Source organism: Aristolochia californica, unplaced genomic scaffold (assembly GCF_029961685.1).
Source record: "Aristolochia californica isolate CCGP_79_NKW_82.1479 unplaced genomic scaffold, dmAriCali1.0.hap1 SCAF_16, whole genome shotgun sequence".
Taxonomy (NCBI): Eukaryota; Viridiplantae; Streptophyta; class Magnoliopsida; order Piperales; family Aristolochiaceae; genus Aristolochia; species Aristolochia californica.
In genome coordinates, this window is record NW_027181837.1 from 16249162 (window position 1) to 16264210 (window position 15049).

At 36.1% G+C, this 15049-nt stretch overlaps 1 protein-coding gene across 2 annotated transcripts; it reads right to left on the bottom strand.

Annotated features, from left to right (window-relative positions):
- Positions 1–339: 339 nt before the first annotated feature.
- LOC137953204 (vacuolar protein sorting-associated protein 20 homolog 2-like) lies at positions 340–10093 on the bottom strand. 2 transcript variants are annotated; one of them, XM_068800480.1, is made up of 8 exons: positions 9940–10093; positions 6071–6248; positions 3836–3988; positions 3537–3689; positions 2585–2668; positions 2182–2377; positions 875–926; positions 340–650 (listed from the first exon to the last, which is right to left on the bottom strand). In XM_068800480.1, the coding sequence occupies exons 2-7, from the start codon at positions 6170–6172 to the stop codon at positions 901–903; spliced, it is 714 nt and encodes a 237-aa protein (XP_068656581.1). In that variant the 5' UTR covers positions 6173–6248; positions 9940–10093; the 3' UTR covers positions 340–650; positions 875–900. The 2 variants fall into 2 exon arrangements, with proteins under 2 accessions (XP_068656581.1, XP_068656580.1); XM_068800479.1 differs by having other exon boundaries at positions 6071–6251.
- Between the last annotated feature and the right edge of the window lie 4956 nt (positions 10094–15049).

Here is a 15049-nt window from a genome sequence, read left to right on the forward strand (position 1 = left end):
ATCTTCTATTTATTATGTTCCTCAATTTTTTATAAATATATTGTTAAAAATAAGCTAATGTCTCACTTACGTTGCTCAATTACCTTCTTTGTGAAGATGGAAAAGCAGTTTTTGGAGATACTGGAGCAGAGGGAGTTGAGGAAGATGCATTGGTCAGGATTTTGGATGAACTGCCTCTCAAGTTTGGGTCAGTTGTTGCGTGTAGGCAAAAACAAGTTAGGAGGCTTGGATGCATGCAGCTGACATGCAGCTGAAACCAATAGTTTTATTCTATTTTTTTTTTCTGGAATAAAAATAGAAACTTAAAAACTTGGGCAATTCGAGTTAAGGAGAGCTCAATTGAGTATGTCTATAACATAAAAACTAAAATATATATGTTCTAATAGCCAAAAAACAAAAAAGGGTCAGCAATGAAAAAGTTGTAATCTACAATTGGGACGTATCTCTCGTGAGGAAATCCAGCCAAGCTGTACAATTTATAATACAATGAGCTACACTGACAATGGTTTTAGTTCTAGAGAAAATAACGAGTAGACAAACGGGTCCAGATGGGTCAAGAAATTTAAATTTTACAGGTATATAAGTCTAACCACAAGTCGAGCAACCAAAACCAACCTGCCTTTATGCCAGAAGACGCAACCGAAAATGATCTGAGTACAATGTAAAACGCAAAGCAGTTAAGAGCTCATAGCTATTTGAATATTTGATCCATAGTTCATATTAAAATAGTGTGGCAGAAGCCAATGACTCAATGGCCACCGGGTGGGATTTGTTTCTAGTGCGAGATTTTGGGCTCAAACCCCAAATGAACAGGGGTATAGTCTGCATGCATAATCAACATTATAAAAATATAAAAAAATATACAAAATCTTACAGTTTTGGGTCTCAATCCTCTCTTAATCAAGCAGGTAATGGTTCTTCCAAAACTGCAAAAAATTGGATGTTAATACCTAAATCAGCAAAATGATAAAAGACAGCTCCATTTTACTACTGCATCCAAACCATCAACAAAAAGTTTATCATAATTCAAATGATCATGGCCACATAAGCAGATTTTGCAATAAAATCCAATCAGGACTAAAGGCACAGGATCTTTCTCAACCCAAGATCAATGTGAAACTCCCGCAAATTAGAGAATTAGCTAGAGATGTGACACAGTACTCAAACAATATCAAAATCTGCCATCAATCGTCTAACTTTTGTCATTTAATTCAAATTTACTGTAAGAGCAACAACAATAGAACGCAAAAAACACAAGCTTTTAATACACACAACGATCACCAAGAAATAAGTTGAGCACGTTATGATTTAAACTTCATTTACTTACAGCCAGGGGATGATTATGATACACATTATAAAAAGAAAGTTTCACATAAAATTAGAAAATTCAGATTGAATTAGTTTGGGATCTGCTAAAGGTGTATCTGAATTTAATGATCATATTTTATTTTTTGCAATTATTTAAACTACAACTTATGATGTTAAGAATACAAAATCCATTAAGAAGAACATGGAAATTGTTGGTGGTCTTCAACGATCATAAGAGAACTAAGAATGAACCATGTAGGTGCTATTTAACCCCACAAGAGTTTTTCTGTTTCTTTCTTTTCTTTTTTTTTGGTTAAAACCATACTAGCTTTGAAAAGTGAAAACATATAAATACTTTTAAAAAAGTCAAACTCTTGATATACCATTATAAGTCTTACGAATTTTTTAGTACCATTTAATGTACAAGAACTGTCATATAATTTAATTTTGAAAAAACTTTGATACAAGCACCTTTCAAGCCCTATGGAATTAAAAACTCACAATTTCAGTTAAATAAGGGTCCAAAGCTTTTCAATGTGCCTGTTTTGTGCTCAGTAATAATGTAAGGGGTGGGATGGGGCAGCAAATCATGGTTGAACTGATACACCTTTCAGGTTTTCCAGGTGTGTTAGACTCCCCCAATGCTAATTGATCTGCTCTAGCCTCTGGGGGGTCCCTATCAGGCCAGTAACTGGCTCCTCTGGACCATCTGTTATACATTGATCTAGACAGCTCATACTGCTTCATTAACAATTTAATCTGAGGAAGACTCGAAGGGTGAAAGGTTGGAAAGAGATCATCCTATATCATCAAACCCTCAATATGTCCATTAGTATGGGTTTCAATCAAAGCTCATAAGGGGTTCACATGTACCTTTTTCTCTACTATGCGCTTGAGAAGCATCTTTCACTTCATATGAATCAGCAGTGTGGACAACCGGCTTATTTGTAGGCACATCAGGAAGCACCAAATTTTCACTAGCCTCATCATCCTCAAGTATCTCAGCCTTCTCCAATGATTCGGTGACTTTAGAATTCACAGAAGCTTGGGGTAAATCTTGAAGAGTGATCTACACAAAAAGACAAGAAAGGCAATCATTTTCTTACACAGAAACAACAGAAATGAAGCTTAGCATACAGTGATGACATCTCAATAGCAAAAGCAGAAACTTAGAGATCCCCCCCAGTCCAAAAAGTGGAAATAGAATTTTTTTGATCAATTAAAAAATAAAAAACTGAAAGGCATCATGGAAGACAAAAGTACACACACTCAGTACCTCGGTTTCCAGGTCTTCAAATTCTGCCAAAACTTCTTCTTCATCTTCTGCAGATAGCTTCTCCCCCAAGATTGCATTAATTTCCTTCAACAACAGATGTGATTGTGAACATCAGCAATGAGTATAATAAGCAAATAGAAAAGCCAAAAGATAGGAAACAAATACATTTCAGGGAAAACCAGTAGCACAAAACATACAATAAGGAAGCTCATTATTAGTCTTCTGTTATATTTACATTTCCAAACAAAGCCAATCAAAAGAATAATATACTTATGGTCCAATGCTCATATTATGCCCTAACCTTTCCAGCTCCTGGGCCATGCAAAATGAGCCACACAGTTTGTAACCAAGTTTTGGCATGTTGAAAAAGATCAAGAGCTTCCACTATCATCATCAAAGGCTTTGTTCAAAATTCTTGAGGAAAAATACATGAATATGACTTGTTGAAGAGAAAATATGGAAGAGTCTTACATGACTCTCATAGCAAGAAATCTCACAGAGCCAAAATTAATATGGTGGAGTCTTATGGGGGTCTCATAGGAGGAGGTCTCACAAAAGAGTCTTAATTAAAGATGTTTTAGTTATGTTAATCTTCTATTTATGTTCAATTATTCAATTGTTCTGGGACTTATCTTTTAGTGTTTAACTTTGGGTATAACTGGGACAAGGATAGTTTAATTGTAATGGGACTCAACTAGTTTCCTTTATTACAAATAGAGGCCCATTATACTTAAATTAGAACAAGTCAGTGAAATTTTGCTCTTTTCCAGAAATTCAACATAACTATTCTTAGAAAAATACAGGAACAACACAAACAATCATAAGGATTAGAGCTTTATAAAACTTTATTGGGGTCTGTCAACATTGATACCCATATCCACAAATATGCTATAGAATGTCATGGTGACTAAAATCAATATTTCAATGAATTAAATAAGACTGAAAGACTTACATCTTGATATGCTTTTGCCTCCTCTGTTTCATCCATCAGCCTTTGCACATCTTCCAATTTGATTTCACTTTGTATCGCTTTCATAGCTTCATTGCCTGCTTTTAGGCTCTCAAATACAGCTTTCTGCTTGCTTGACAGCTCAATATCTGCCAACTAAATGAATTTATGATGTTAACACCAATTAAGAAAAGAAACAGAGAGATAAAGGTTAAAAGACAAAAAACAACACTTCCTATAGAGAAAAAATGGAATAAATGCAAATAAAATTAATATTTCCAAGTTGCTATAGAAACACATACTTGTTGCTCAACATTGATGAGCCAAGAATCAACTTGCTTCAGTAATTCTTCCTGTGTCTTCTTCTTCTTCAATGCAAGTAGAGCCCTGTCTTTCTTCTTATCTCGAATTAAATCTCTTGCTGCCTGCTTCTCTGCTTCAATAACCTTATCGAGCTAGAGTGTCCATGCAAAAGAATTTAAAGTATCAATGCAACGACATCCACCAAGGTTTTTGACTCCTCATATATGCAGTTAACACAATCAACTTTTTTTTTTACACTATGAACTCAATTTGTTTTTTGGACAAGCACTATGAACTATCATGAACGACCGCTGAAAATACTTCTGTACATGAGCAGCTCGTGTAGGCACAATAGAAATTTTTAGACTCCTCTCAAATGACATAGTACGTAACACTAATGATCAAAAAATTGCTGAAAATTATGAGGACATACTAAGCCATCTCAAACAATTTAAGATTTATGAAAAAACGAAGCAGAAAACGAAAGAGACAGACTGAAAAGACAGCAGCTCATTTTTTTTGGAAAGTCACTTTTTAAGTTGTGCATATTTGGTTGCTTCAAGACTGGCTTTCTGCAAGTTAACAAGAATCAGGACCCTGATGGTCCAGCAGCAGAATTAGCCTGATTGTGCCACTTCTCATCCTATCCCTTCTCAAAATATCTTGTCCTTCTTCCTCTTGCCTTCACATGAATAATTCAGAAATTACTGACCCTACATCTACCTAACTTTGAAAAAACACAGAGGTGAACCTTCATGTTCCATTTCCATTCACCCAACAATTCCAATCTTCCATTGATTAAGATGGAGCACTTTCCACTTCCACATCTTCAATCAGAAGATTTCGACTACTTAATGAGGGATGCTTATAGAGAGAGTTCGGGAAATGGATGGCAGAATTTTGCTGTATCTTCTAGATTTTACTCTAAAAGCAAACCCTGCTACCTCCACTAAAAATTACATTTTGACATTTATTTTGAAGTTTTCTTTTACACAAAATTAGATGTAGTTACTCAAAACTGCACTCTAATAGAACCTCATCCCTACCAATTGATGAACAAGTCAATAAAATAGTTATGTTAGCTCATCTGAAGAGGAAATGTGGCTTCAAGTGGAGCCCAAATTAAAACAAGCAGGTAAAATTACTACTCAACTCTAATTAGCTTTTCTGATCATGTTACACATACCCACTAGATCTGCTTCCAACCAATAGGCTCTTCATACCCACTGTCTTAGTGTATTTTTCCTTTTTATTTTTTAACTTAAGTGGCAATAAATGGAAGAGCCACAAAAGTTGCCAAAAGAACTTTAAAAGAAGAAGAAGAAGAAGAAGAAGAAGAAGAAGAAGAAGAAGAAGAAGAAGAAGGAGAAGGAGAAGGAGAAAGCCTCCGTTGGCTTCACAAACTTGACCTGCTTTGGCATAAACAAACTCCATATCACATCTCAATCCACATGAGAAACATTTGATGCATAATCACTATAAGCACCTAAGCAGCTAACTGGTTGCCTGACTAGTTTATGCAATGTCATGTTGAATGGAGCAAGCAATAGAATAACAACATCAACTAAGACATAGATGGTCAAATAGTACAATTATTTCTCTTGCCATCTCTTTACTAGCAGTTTCTTTGTCTTCATTCACCAATTATCTTTAGTTAGGGCAATATGTAACCATTATGGGTAATTTAGCCCCTCACGCCTATGAAACCAGGAGAGAAAAAAGGAAGTATAGGCTTACATATTTTACTCTTGACCATATTGAGGCATCTTCCATGCAATTGAAAATTTTCTTTCAACTCAACAATGACAGTTAAGACATCAATAATGAATTAGGATTCTCACTTTTTTTATAAAGAATTAGGATTTTTACTGCCCACAGGAGTTCTGCTAATGTTTCTTGAGCACTCCACTAAGACCTTGATTATAGCAAAGCTGACAATAACAAATTTGATGAAGAAAAACAAATCATTTGAAGCACTATTCGCTAAATACGAGGGAACAGATAACTTTTACCAATGTCGCAACAATCTAAAGTATGAATTTATCAATTTTCTGCTAAACAATATACCCTTTTCTTTCGTTAATGTGCTCTAAATAATAATAAAATTCAATAAGTAATCCATGAAAAAATTATTCAGATACAGCTTCACAAACGTTAATGAATGAGCAGACAATGTCTCATTGATTGTATATGTTAAGGAAAGATAAAAGAAGAATTAAAAGAATGAACCAAACCTGCTGCTGGTATTGACCAAGCTTACGCCGCTGAGTTTTAAGAGACAGAATCGCACGGTCTACTTCAGTGATTTTTGGTTTCTTGACAAACAGATTGCCCATAGTTGCTCCAACTAGATTCTCTCTTTTTTGTTCTTAAAAGGGAAAAAAGCCGGACAACGAAATTCTTGCATATATTCTTCTGAGTATTTCCATGCCAATGAAAACAAACATACAGGGTGAGTTTTCACAAGCTCAAACAGCAAGCATAGATCTCAAACTCAGTTCAGACAACGAAATTCTTGCATATATTCTTCTGAGTATTTCCATGCCAATGAAAACAAACATACAGGGTGAGTTTTCACAAGCTCAAACAGCAAGCATAGATCTCAAACTCAGTTCAAATTACACTAACTTGGCCAAGTTGACTTGGATCAATAACACAATTGAGTAACTTTTTTAAAAATCGGTCACTAGATTTGTCAATCAAATTTGTCCTGGACAAATTATAAGTACAACAAAAAAGACTGTACAAGAAACATACTAACACCTAAAAATTTAAGAATACAGCAACTAAATGAAATAAGAGCACTGAGAAGAGAATTTCTGAGAAATAAAACTATTAAAACATAACAAATAAATGAAATAAGTACCAGAATTCTAATAAGCTTAGGAAGCCAAGGATAGAGATACTACTGCATGGAACTTCTTTCCAAGAATTATAAGATTGATGATGGCCAAAGCCACCCACTGAGGGGTATAAAATATTCACAATCTCTAAAACACCAAGAACCATAAAACCTTAAGACCCATAAAAAATTTAATAGATTTAGTAGAAGTAAAGGATTTTTTTAACATTTTTTATTTTGAAATGTCAAGGATTTTTTAGCATAATATACTGATTTTTAAATTGAGTACAGCAGAAAAAATAATTTAGTTAAACTATAATAGAAATAAAATGCAAAGAGCCCACAGGCACACATTCGAGATTTCAATGCAATTTTTAGTACACAAGAGAAAAAAAAGGAAAAGGAAAGAAAGGACATAGGTATTTAAAAGAATTTAAAACTCAGTACAGAAAATAGGCCTAGTGGATATAGGTGTGATTCAGAATAAATTCTCATGGACAAATGGAAGTTGGGGTTCATAGGTGAGAGTGGGGAAGCTGGATAAGGTACTAGATGCCCCTAGCTGGATAACAAATCGTCTCAATGCTGAACTACTAGCCCTCCCAAGAACAAATTTTGATTATAACAAAATAGGTAGATTTGAAGCAATACAGATGAAACCCTATAATTTTTAGGAGACTTTTTTAGGAGCTTGGAACAGTGTCTCAAACTCATATGGCATTTACAACATAAGCAATGATCATGGAGAAATTAGAGAAAGTGAAAACGATGTCAAAAAAATGGAACATAGACATTAAAATGGAAAGTTTGAAAAAAGGGATCAAGAGCACTACAGACCAAATAATGAGAAATCCATAAAATAGAAACTAGATGAAACAGATAAAGAACTTATAAAAGAGCATTACAAATTGATAAAAATGACACAAATTGACCAGTTTTTGAAAAAGCAAGACTATGTTTTTAATGTGTGATGAAAACTCAAGATATTTTCATACTAGGGTAACCAAGAGCAAAGCCATACACAGCATTAATAGATGTGATAACAAAAAGGAAAAACAAGCAGAGAAACAAGAAAATAGAAATCATGTGGGATGACTATGTTCCTCTTGCTGTTGCTTTGGAATGAAACTCGCCTTTTTTTTAAAAAACAAAGTAGAAATCATCGACTCATGGGAAGATGAAGCAGGTCAAAAACTAAGCAGAGAAAAGACAGAAATATCTTACTCTGCAATGAAAACAGAGCAGAAACAAGAGAAACTAAAAATATTCTGAAATACAAGACAAAAGAGTGCCTACGGAGGTCTAACAGGATTCATATACCAACTAGGAAGATTACAGTCCAAATACCAAAGCATGACGGAAAAATAGAAAACAAACTAAATGAGTGTAAAAGTAAATTCCTACCGATAGCGGGAAGGCTCACACTAATCAAATTGGTATTACCACCAATACCTTTACCCACAAGTTGTTTCAGATGCTTGGCTAAAGCATTATCAGAAAGTAGATAAATTATGTAGAATTTTTTTAAGTCCAGACAAAGATAAAAGAAAATGCATCTGATGAGCTGGAAAGCAATCTGTAGACCATACGAGGAGAGGGATCTGGGGATAAGAGGTACAGAAAAAATTTTAAAAGTACTTCTATGATTAATATTTTACGACAGGCAAAGTCTATGATTTAGGATAATAAGAAATTGTGGAGAAAATAAACGAAACACTTCAGTAGCATGGAAGATGGAAGAGTATGAAAAAGGAAGTGTCAACTATTAACTTAGGAGGATGGTGATTTGCAATGGGATGCACACTGTATTATGGCAAGATAGATGGTGTTCTCAAGATAAAACTTTAAAGGAATTGTTTAGAACATGGATGGATCCAATAAACAAAAAATTTAGACTCATTACTGATAGAAGGGAAAAGGAGATAGAACAAAACTCACATCTTGGATACTTTGGATCTAGGTGAGGCTACTGGCAGTGAATTTTCAGCAATATAACCTCTCAAACCATCCAGTGTCACAGCTGGAAACAATTGGGAAGTTTACTATTGAAAGTACGTATAATAATTATAACCATTCAAGACATTATGGATATTGTTTCATATTTTAATTGTACTTGGAATCATGTTTCCATCATCAGCTAATCATCAAGCTGACTCTTTAGCTTAGGAGGGGTGACCATTCAATCTCTCATTATTTTGGGTCCCCCCGATTTAAATTATGCTCTCCACAGCCTTTGGCCTTTGGAATAAAATTTCAGCTTCTTCAAGAAAAAGAAAAGGGATAATCTCTTTACTTCAACAATCATATCATAGTAATTCCACTCAACTATCAAATGACATATTTATCACTTTGTCAACAGGTTGATGGCAAGATTCCACTCCCAAGTAGATATGACTCCCGTAGGATTGGAAGAACTTGTTGTTAATTATAACATGCAGTGTAAGGTCTTAGATTCAAATCTCACAAGGGGGTATCAGCTGGGGTGGGTGAGTGGGTGTGTGGGTGTGGGGGAAGGGTGTGTGTGAAGAGAAGAGTGAGTTGGGCAGACATTATAGGTTTTCATATGGAGATTATAGGTTGGGCAGACATTATAAGTTTTCATATGGACATTGTGTGTGAAGCTCAAAAGTTTTACCAGTGCGTGGTTTTGGAGAATTTTTTCCTCCAATGGATAAAAATGGCAAAGAGGCAGAAAAATCTAGTAAAGTTGCCACTTCAGTTCACTATCTGGCTTGGAAAGTTTCCAATGTTCTAAGGAGAGAAGTCTAGTAAAGTTGGAACTTCAGTTCTCAAATAAAAGAAAGCAAGTTAAACGATAGGTGAAATACTTGCCGCGAGATAGGCAAATATGTTCTCAAACAGAAGAGAAAAGGATGTATATTAGGATTTTAAGGGGAATCTGAAGCAGAAAGGAAAACCCAAAAAAGAGTATTCCAGGACCACATCTCTATGCGTTAAAGGATAGAAATCCAGAGCAGATAGTTAAAGATCGCCCAACTGTACTTCATGAAGCATTGAATTCGATAAGAGGAAACACAGCACGATCAGACGTTTGAAACCGGAAAAACGCCCTTTTTAGAGGAATGAAACAAAACAATAAAAAATCAAAAGACACATCTTTACAGGTAACGAATTGATTGAAATTCTTGGAGCAACAAAGAAAAAATGAAAGCACAACGACGAAATTTCCAATAAGAGGTGGACCAGCATAATCGGGACATACAGGAGAAGAGATCTTAGTATCATAAAACGCTTACTCACCGTAATTCTCTACCGTCGCCGTTGCAGTCGGCTTCTGAATGATCGACCCTCCTCGCTACCGCAACTATACGATGTCCACAACGCTGATGTTAATAGATGCCTTCATCGAAGAGTCTTCTCCGCGAAGAAGACCTCTTTCGGGAGGAATTGTCGTTCCGCTAAGAGTTGTGATACATAAAAAACGGTCTGTGTTAAATTTAATTATGAGTTTGCTAGATGCACATGCAACGTCACAGGTAAAATTTTAACTCTGACGTGGCAGCGGAGGTGGAAATCTTAATAATGTCTCGTCAGCAAACTACACCCCCTTTTTTTCCCCATTTTTCTCTCCCCTAAAAATTCCTGGTTTCCCAATAGTTAGTCGTAGCATATCTTTCCACCTAAATTTAGCCATTCCTACACCTAAACAACTATCGTATAGTTTGCAACCATTTGATTCTTTTGCCTTCTTCTCCAAAAAAAACAATTCTTCAAAATCGCTTCATCTGCCTTTCTGCCAGTGAAATCCCTACCATCTCTTCCTCTTTCCTTTCTCCTCTACTCATGTGACGCCTTTGATCCACGCTACATTGACGATCTTGTCATACCCAAAATCGATCGCTCCGTCTTCAATGAGATCAATGAAAACCACAAGCAAACCTCTCATGCCCTTCGGCTTGTTAAAATCATCGAGCTCATGCCCTTCGGCTTGTTAAAATTGTCGAGCGCCATCTCCCGTCACTCGACATCGTCATCACCTCCTTCCCGAGCGTGCCACCTTCATTCCCTCAACTCCTAACTCTGTCACGGGAGGTTGAAGACGACATGCACTTGAAGTTGAAGACGAAGCACGCGCGTCCTTAAGTGAACGACAAATGTGAATTTCACATGCGTGAGAAAAAAAAACTCACTGTCTTTGACTTACCTATCTTATGCACGTCGACTCGGTCAGATCAATCACTATGTCTGGTCATGCAAGCTGGTGTTAGTCGCCTAACAACCTTGACTGACCAACCATGACTATCAACTTAGGTGTTTCAACTTACACCAACCGGCCTCGATCTCGTCTGTATCTTGGGTTTTGTCAGATTTATGGCATCCAAGGTCACTCGGCTAAGCGATGTCCATCATTTCAACTAGTATCAATCCAACCAACCAATATAGGATTTACACCTTTTCATACTTATGCAACACCACGACAGCACTCACGAACTCATTATGTTGCTAATGCCACCTCCAACAATCTAGCTTGTTGCTTGACGTTATTCCTTCACAAAGATGTCGAGATCTTCGTATAAAGAGCGCTAGAAAAAAGATTAAATTTTAACATATCTTAAAAACATACCGAAGTGTGAGTTCATTATGCTGAAGAGTTATAGCTTCAGTTCTAAAGGGGCTAAATCGTTATGTTCTGAAAAATAGCAAGTTTTTCGATCCTTGCCAGGTTGCCAAAATCCTCTTGCTTGTTTTGGATATTGGTATTGAAACAGTTGAAAATGGATGCCATAAATCCTTCGAGTTGATTTTTCCTCTTTATTCCTTGTAAACCAATTACATATTGTCTTCACTAACGGTACATAAAACGGATTAGCCTATTTGTATACGACATGTTATTGGGTCTAATATACGATGTATGGAGTATTTTTAAATTGGGTTATCTATTATGATAACCATTTGAGATATGATGAATTTTTTTTATATAATAAGGCTATATTTATCAAATAAATATTTAATGTCTCTTATTTTTAAAATAAAAAAATTCTTTATTGGAGAACCTTTATTTTGTAGTTTCACTCGGTGAGCTCTTTCAAAGACGAAGTTAATCAAATACACACTAGAGGTAGCCTCTTGCACGGGAAGAGTTGTTTTTAGGCTTCCAAGAGTCATGCCAATAGCTACCTTCTCTTCGTTATCTTCTCTTCTTGGAAGACTTATCAACTAGGTAGTTCACTTCTATTTTCTTATATTCGTGTCGGCGGATATATTAAGCAAGTATAATTGTTAAGTTGTGGAGCCTAATTAACGCCTTATGTTGAGTTGGTTGCGGATAGATGAAATATTGATTGTTGTTTCATTAATAGCAGTTTAGAAATTTTATTCTTGTATCTTTGTTGCCCTAATTTTTCTTTATAATTGAGCGGTACCGCTATTAGGATTTGATCATCTTAATCCGAGGAGCATCTTGAGTTGCAGCCCGAGAGGTTAGAGATAAATACTTGTAAGTGTGTGATTTCTCTTGTAAATTATTTCATCTTCATAATGGATTACTACAGCGACGGAAGACAAGACGTAGTCTCACCTTGAGGCGAACTTATATAAATCTTGTTGTTTGTTTTCGAGCTTGTTTTTCCTTTCTTCCGTGATTATTATTATTGTTCTCGTTAGTTTGAAATTAAGGCATTTAATTTCTAACAATTAACGCCCTATGTTGAGTCAGTACTTGTATAGCGGTTGCCCTAATTTTTCTTTCATAAGTGAGGATCGCCACTATTAGGGTTTTATCATCACAAACAAGGGCTTTGAGTTTCAGCCCCCGAGATGTTAGAGAAAGACAACTGTAAGTGTGCGATTTCTCTTGTAAACTATTTCATCTTCATAGTGGATTACTATAACAAAGCGGAAGACAGAACATAGTCTCACCTTGAGGCGAACCTGTATAAATCTTGTTGTTTGTATTCTTGTGCTTGTTTTTTTTCCTTCTTCCGCGATTATTATTATTGTTCTCGTTAGTTTAGAATTAGGGCGTTTAGTTCCTAACAAGTGGCATCAGAGATTTGGTTTGTGATTGAGAGCAATGGCTAGCGAAGAAGGATCGACACTTGGAATCAACAAGTTCGATGGTATAGATTTTGTGTTCTAGAGGATGCAAATAAAAGATTATCTGTATAGTAAAAAGTTGCATGCACCACTTCTGGATATGAAACCAGAAGGTATAAAAGATGATGAGTGGAATCTTCTCGATAAACAAGTGTTAGGAATAATTCGATTAACACTGTCGAAGAACGTTGCTCACAACGTGGGGTCAGAGAAAAACCACATCGGGGATGATGAAGATTTTATCCGACATGTACGAGAAGCCTTTCGTGAATAATAAGGTACATCTCATGAAAAAACTCTTTAATTTAAATATGACAGAAAATACATCAGTGGCGTTGCATTTGAATGAGTTTAGCACGATTGTCAATCAATTGACATCTGTTCAAGTTAAATTTGATGATGAGGTTCGTGCTTTAATTCTTTTGGTGTCTCTACCAAATTTTTGGGAGCCTATGTGATGCAAACCAAAGTTGGTTTTACACTGTTATATTGTGGGATTCACCATGGAGTGACAAGCTAGTGGGACCCACCCCCAAGGGTTGGTTTTGCTCAGTTATATTGTGGGACCCACCATGGAGGTACAAGCTAGTGGGACCCACCAAGAGGACATGGGCCAAATTTACTTTACTACAATGTGGGACCAACGATGGTGACACAAGCTGGTGGGACCCACCATGAGATCTCGTGGGAATCCACCACAATATCCACGAGTTGGCAGCTTATCTTGGAAGATCACGTTGGAATTAAATTAGGTTTCTATTTTTAGCCAAGTTACTTAAGTTTTCCTTTAATTGAATGTAATTAGGGGTAGAGATTTATTTACCTAGATTCTACCACGTCCTCCATTATAAATAGAGGACTTGTACAAGGATTAAAGAAAACCTTTGATCATTATTGAAATTGAGAGTTATTCTTCTTGAGTTCTTGAAAGAACTTTTCGAACTTATCAAGGATTTCCTTGTGGCATTCAATATCGACTTATCAAACAGATTGTCCATCCCCGTTTGTGGCGTCTTCACTATACCAAGGTTCTTGCTTTGCTAAGCAACGGGTGGTATCGAGTTTCGTCACAGGTTGACGTGGTTCGTATCACTATGAGGGTTGCGGTTAGCAACTCTATAGGCAATGAGAAGTTGATCTTTAATGATATTCGGGATACCATTCTTGCGGAGGAAGTTCATATAAAGGACTTCGGAGAATCGTCAACATCTAATTGTACCCTAAGTATCGATACTAGGGCTGGAACTTCGATAGGAAATCCAACAAGGCCAATGGTAGAAAGAAGTCAAAGAATGGAATAAGCAAGTCCAAATTCGAAAGGAATGTGGAGTGCTGGAATTGTGGCAAGTCTGGTCACATAAAGAAGAACTATAGAGCATAGAAGAAGGATGAAAACAAAAACAATGCCACAAATGTGGTGAAGAAGTACAAGATGCTCTACTCTTGTCGGTTGATAGCCCTATTGACTTTTTGGTGTTAGATTCAGGAGCTTCTTTTTATACCACTGCACACCATGAGATCATAGAGAATTATGTCGTTGGAGATCATGGGAAAGTGTATCTTGTTGATGGGGACCTTTCAATATTGTCATTATTGGTAATGTTAGTTTGAAGATGTCAAACGGATCAGTGTGAAAAATTCACAAGGTGAGACATATACCAAAACTGATGCGTAATCTTATCTCAGTAAGGCAGTTTGATAATGAAGGACATAATGTAACTTTTAATGGTAATGCCTGGAAAGTCACTAAGGGAGACATGGTTGTTGCACGAGGAGTTAAAACTAGAACTCTTTACATACTTCTAGTTGTAGAGACACGGTTGCAGTTGCTAATGCTGTTACTGATTCTGACTTGTAGCATTATAGGCTTGGTCATTTGAGTGAGAAGGGAATGAAAGTGCTTTAGTCCAAAGGGAAGGTAGCATAGTTGAAAATTGTAAACAACAGTTTGTGTGAAGGCTGTATTTTCAGAAAACAGAAAAGGGTTATTTTTGCTAAGGCTGGAAATGAACAAAAGACAACAAAATTGGAGTTGGTTCATATAGATGTGTGGGGGCCTTCAATTATTACTTTCCTTGGTGGTTCTAACTACTATGTGACATTTATTGATGATGCAACCAGAAAGGTATGGGTTTATTTCCTGAAAAAGAAATTTGATGTCTATGATACCTTCAAGAGATGGAGAACAAATGGTCGAGAATGAAAAAAATTTGAAGGTGAAGTCCCTGCAATCAAATAATGGGGGAGAATACATAGATAATGATTTCAAGCGATACTATGATGATAATGGAATCAAGATGAAGAAGTCCATTCT